Raw genomic sequence first — 6023 nt, forward strand, 5'->3', positions numbered from 1 at the left:
TTTTGTTTTGAGACCCCCATCCAGCACTGGTGAGGCACTGGGGTTGCTCCTGACAGTGCTCAAGGGAGCACGCAACGTTGTAAGCGATCAAACCTGGGCCTCCAATAGGCAAAGCAGTTGCCCTGGCACTTTGAATGATCTCCACAGCTCCCAACAACATAATCTTAATGGTATAATTAATCTTCAAAAGAACTCATTTTAACATTATTTCCAAATTATTACTGAGGAACAGATTTGAAACAGCTGTACCAATTCAATACACATTCACTGTGGGCTTATTTTTGGCAGTCAAAGTTTTATAATGTGGTATTTATTTAAACTCAGGACATGATGAGAGTTATATTGTCTTTGTCAAATGCAGATTTGTTCTTGTACTTTTACGCCACCTACTCACAGCTCCCCCTAACTTTCCCTCAACAGCCCATCTCTCTCCTTCAGTGAGACAAACCTAGAAACAATCATTCTGGTTTACTACCGCGTTTCAACTCTAGAGTCTCTTGCTGTGTCCTTATGTTTAGTATACACGCTTTTTAGAAGATGTCATGATAAAATAAACAGCTTGAATGATTAATTGCTCAAACCTACCTTCCCAGTGAATTTCTTCCTGCCTTACTAAAATCGGCGTCTTCTCTTTTCACTGGTAGTTGTATATATAACATAAACTTTCTCCCCCAAATTGGCAAACGTACTCGTTGGTACTTGTTTCTGTCCTGGCATAGTTTGCCAATGTCACTGGCACCCCTTACAAATACTAATTTTCCCCAAACAGAGAATAATTAATTTAAAACAATCAATTAAATAACCTACATAGAGAAGTACTTAAATAATAGCTATGCACCAGAATACATCTACGTATTTCCCCTAATCTGTACTAAATCAGTTTTTCCTTAAGGAACTAATGTTAATGACACTAAATAAAATTATCTTTCTTCTGACCTAAAAACTCTACATATAAAAACAAACTTCTGTGTATAAACTGGTAAGAATTTCTGTTCCAAATATGTTGAATCCAAATTAGGAGATTAAAATTGGCTCTCAAGTTCCTGTAATTAAGAGAAAAAACTCTTCAAAGGATTAATTTGGCCATATAAGTGTAACATATTTTTTCTAACAGTGTCTATCTTTTGAGTTCATATCAGAAAATCATTTCCAATATCTCTCAAGGCAGTTTGTCTCAAGATTTTGACATTTTCCATCATCTAATTAAGATAAATTTCAACCTCAGATCTGGGTCCTATGAGGGGAGAAAATTACTTAAGAGCACTGTACTGTCAAAGCTTCTTTACCTTATCAAACACATTCTCCTTTACAGTAGTTAACTTTACACTATATTTAATAGAACTTGCTGCATCAACTGCATATTCTTCTTTTGTAGGACTGTATATAAAATCAATTTTATCTTTTTAATTGAAAATCATGTATTTCATTTTCTATCCTCAAGATGGCTAAGTCACTGAGATGGAAATTAGGAGTCAGAAATGTTCCTTGAAGAAAATAGTTTATGGTTATCAGAAAGAATAGAACAGTTGGTTGTGAGATGATTTGACTAGAGGCGGTAGCTTTTATGTTAGCAATCATAAAAATACAAGGGAATACAGGAAAAAAGAGCTAAGTGTATACTGTTGGTTGACTCTGAAAACCATAATAATTTTATTTGATCAACAAAAGGATTAACATCGCTGGAAAAATATCATGGAGGAAACTGGTCCCAGAAAATAACATTCATCCTGTGGGTATTTTGAGAGCATCAGAGTTCGAAAGGATGTAAGAAAGAAACTGGACTTACTTGGTGTGAACTGGGTATGAAAAATTAATAACAAGGTTACTAGCAGAACCCCTAAAACGCTCAGATTTTATATTATATTTCAGCAGAGAAAACAGCAGATACAAACACCTCCCAATTATGAAGTATTTCAATGTCGTGCAAGTGAAAAGAAAGGAGCTGAGAAATGTGCTAACAAGTAACAGGCTGAAAAAAGTCTAGAAACCTCCACTGGCCTAATTTCTCCCTATAGATTTTTCCAATAACTGCTATTTTTTTATTCACTGTATAATGCTCTAGGTTTTAAAACCTGTCCAAACTTTAAAATATGGAATGCAATTTTCAATCAGAAAAGGTTGGTTTTAAATGCTAAAATGGTATTTGATTTTCTAAAAAAATATTTTTATAAAATTAATTTCAAAGGTTTGTAGAATCTATTTTCAAACAGCCTGAAGTACTAGTAGGATTATCTGGCATGTAACTGCTTATTTTACTGACTTGTAAGAAGTTCATATATTTACTGGAACTAAAAATGGCAATATTATATCAAATAATTCTCATCAGTGAAAAATTCAGTAAGGTTGGATTTTATACACAGCGACATTAGGGTGAGTAAAAAAAGTGTGACTTATATTTTTACAAATCATATATATAAATTTTGTGTCTTCTTCAAATATTTTCATGAAAAGTAAAAGATCAAAGTGAATTGCAATGTATAAATGGTTATCCATAAGTTATTTTGAATATAAGCTATCAAATCTTAATAATCCCCTTAGCATCTTTCCCTCCTCATTTCCCTCTCTACTGAATTTCATGGCGGCATCTAAAAATTGGCTGGAAGCAATAAATATATGCCCATACTGTTATATGGTAAATGGTTCCTCTTCTGTTTAGTAAAAAGAAAAAAATACTCTAGAAAGAACTTAAAGCATACACCTTACCGAACAGTTATAAAACAGTTATAAATTTTTTTATTGTGTGAGCATATGCTATTTGCTTTAAATATTAAAGACAGTGAAGCTGTCTCCTGATTTGTAGAACTCCCAAAACGTTGCATTTCTTCAAAAGTCCTGTTCAGTCCTTATTACTGTCTTTATCACACTACGCAACAACAATTCTAAGTGATGCCCAGCTATTTCAAAGTAACAGCCTAAATCAGCTGACTTTTGAACATTACAGCATCTTTTATGTGCAAAAGTATAAGAAAGGGTCCAAAGTCCTTTTTTTGGTAATCTGCAGTAAAGTTTATTTGTGAAAACGGGTGAGGGAGGGGAAAATTAGAGTGAATTACTAAATTACAGGGCGAGGGAATCCTTGTTTCGTCTAAGTCGTTTTTTAAATCGTATTTTCTAATAATACCTCAGAACAAATTTCTATGAATTTAGTGGGAATTTCAACAGTAGACAGTTTGGGCCTCGAAATGCAATGACGGCATCAGTTCTTGTCCTCCAGTCTAATGAGTACAAAGATACACAAATTCTATCTTGGTTATGTCACCGGGCTTTTTCAATAGCAAGAAATTGCATTACCAACAGGTATGAAAATAAGTTATTCCACTGAAATATAATAATCATTTAAATTCACAGCCAAGGCTGTTGTCCTAAGTTCAAAGACGCTGCTGCATTTTAGGCTGAAGTGATTTTTTTTTTAAGGACTGATGTCCTGCAAAAATGAGTAATTCCTGTCTGTGTTGTGTTTTACTTGCTTCAGTGGACCTAAACTGGAGAGAGAGGAACAAGTGTAGAATTAAAGTGAGGGTGTGGAGGTGGTGGTGGAGAATGTACGCAGCAATCTCACGCCAGGGGAACTGTGAGAGATGTCTCCGGGTCTCTGCAGGTAATCAGACTCCCAATGGAGCCTGGCGGCAGCTTTCCTTTCCGCATTTCAGTGACAGACGCAACTCAAGTAAGCCCTTTAATTCAAAGAAAGGGCTTTAATTCAGCTCTCCTTTTCTTGAGTGACTCTGGCTTGCTCTTGCGTGAGAAAGACGCAAGATGAATATTTTTCTATCTAACAATCCAGGCAGGGAGATGGGTGGGCATGTAGAAAAAGAGGGCTTTCAACAGCAAATATGAAAAGAGAAGAAAGGGAAAAGGTGAAGCCCCGCAGGACTCTTAGTCATGGGCCCTCCTTGCACCTGAGCACAATGCCCCGCACGCAGGGGGCATTTGATAAATAATGAATTCGATTTAATTCAATTCCCTTTCCTTTGGACTTTGCAGTTACAAAGCACTTTCCACAGAGTAGAAAAGAAAAACCAAGTCAAGGAGGAATAAAGGGGCAAGGCAGGGACTAAAAGGAAAGAAAATGGGGGAAAAGGCTGAAAAGGTTCCATTGAAGAAGCCGACAAAGTGAGTTTGGCCCTCCCTCCCACTTTCCATTCGAAGAGGACCGTAAATCTGGGGCTCTGGGAGCCCGGCTAGCTAAAGCAAGCGCTCAAAAAGGGGGTTCCGTCATCGGCAGGAACGGGCATTTTCGCCCCGGACGCCTCAAGCTAGACTTTGTGCCTGGGAAAATGGGCCAAGCTGCCATCTCCCAAATGCGATCGAGAATCTCTCATCGCATCCCATCCATTTCGCCGGAGTTTCCCCGATTGTGGAAATCTTGGGGACCAAGGGCTGGGGGTTGGGGGGGGTAACAGGCGTGAGAAAGGGGGCCCTCTACAGGCCCCTTAACTCAGACAACAGAGGGAGATAGCGAGGCGGGCAAGTCCAGCCAGGAGACCCAAGGGAAAAAAAGCCCACCACGTCTGCGGCTGGGAAAGAGAGCGTCCCGGAACTATGGTCCTTAAAAACTGCCCCGGGGCAGGGGTGGGGAGTAGGGGGAAACCTTCCAGGTGTTCCAAACGACTGGAATACGCATCACTTGAATGCGCTTGGCACCCAGCCCCTAGCAAAACTTGCCGTTAGAAGCCTCCAGCAGCCCGAGAAGCCGGCAGAGGACAGCCTGGGGGGGGGGGGGCGGGGGAGGATGCGCGGGGGATGCGCAGGACCAAGCCCTCGGGGCGCCGCGCGGTCCCAGGGGGATGCACTTCTCCCTCCAAGTAGCGCGTCCCCCGAGAATCCTGGATCGGAACTGGGGATGGAGGGGGGGGGGGGGAATGGAGCTTCGAACCCGGGTGGCGACGTGCCGATCCTATTGATGTAGGCTTAAAAGTTGCCAGGAAGAGTTGGCGCGGGAAATTGTACCTGGCGGGCAGCGGCGGCCGCCCAGGGGGCGTCAGGTTTCCCAGGAACAAAGGGGTCCGGGCAGGGGCGCCCGGCCGCAGCCCGTCTCCTTGGGGGGGGGGGGGGGTTGGCTCCTTCCCTCCTTCCCGCACGGGACCCGTCCTCCCCGGGATGGGGGCGCCGGGATGCGCCCGGCTTCCCCCCCATCCCCCGCGGGCTTCCCAAACCCTCGACCGCGTCGGGCCCCGCAGCGCGCCCGGGCCACGGGGCCGGGAGACAATGGGAGCCCGGGACCCCGCGCTCGGCTCGGCGCCTCGGGCATTTACCTTTCATCCAGTCCACCACTTGGCTCGGAGACCATTTGCTCACGGGTTCCATGATGAGCGCCATGGGCAGGGGCCGCTGGGCGCGGGGCGCGGAGCTCCGAGACGAGGGACACTGGGCAGCCCGCGCCGCCCTCGGGTGCGGTCCCCGGCCGGCCGCCGCTGCCGCCGCCGCCGCCGCCTCCTCGCGGGGCGGGCGGCGCGGAGAAGGCGGCTTTTGTCTGTCGGCTCCCGCGTCGGCGGCGTCTCCGAGCCCCGGGCGGGCAGCGGCGGCGGCGGCGGCGGCGGGAGCGGCGACGGGGAGGGAAACGCGTCGGTTCAGTTTGGTCTCTCCGGAGGCGGCGGCCGCGGCGGCCGCGGCGCTGCCGCTGCGCTCGGGGATCTCCGTCCGTCGCGGGTTTCAGTTCATGGCTCGGACCGCCGGGGGGGATTAGGGGGGGTGGTCGCGACGCCCAGCGAAGTCGCCGCCGCCGCCGCCGCCGTTGCCGCCGCCGCCCGCCTCGCGGCCAACTTGCCCGCTCGCGTCGCGCGCGCGGGACTGAAGCCCTCGCACCACCAGCTGCTTTGGCGGAAATGACGAGGGGCCTCCCGCCACCCAAAATATCTCTCCGCAGCCCTCGGGTGCGGGGCGCGCGCCGAGCCCCCCGCCCGCGCGCCGCCGCCGCCGCCGCCGCCGCCGAGCGGGCCCGCCCCCAGGGCCGACGGCCGGCGCCGGGCGCGTGCGCGTGCGCGAGCTGCACGAGGCCCCCCCCCCCCCAGCCCTAGCTCGCG

General features: G+C 46.9%; 1 protein-coding gene across 5 annotated transcripts in view; it reads right to left on the reverse strand.

Annotated features, from left to right (window-relative positions):
- Nucleotides 1-5409, reverse strand: part of CNKSR2 (connector enhancer of kinase suppressor of Ras 2) — a 269910-nt gene extending 264501 nt beyond the window's left edge. For all 5 annotated transcript variants that reach the window (XM_056131329.1, XM_056131328.1, XM_056131327.1 and 2 more), the window contains exon 1: nt 5256-5409. In XM_056131329.1, coding sequence (XP_055987304.1) covers nt 5256-5319 — 64 coding nt within the window. In that variant the 5' untranslated portion in view covers nt 5320-5409. The remainder of the gene's footprint in view (nt 1-5255) is intronic.
- Nucleotides 5410-6023: the final 614 nt, after the last annotated feature.

This window comes from Sorex fumeus, unplaced genomic scaffold (genome assembly GCF_029834395.1).
Source record: "Sorex fumeus unplaced genomic scaffold, SorFum_2.1 ptg000086l, whole genome shotgun sequence".
Lineage (NCBI taxonomy): Eukaryota > Metazoa > Chordata > Mammalia > Eulipotyphla > Soricidae > Sorex > Sorex fumeus.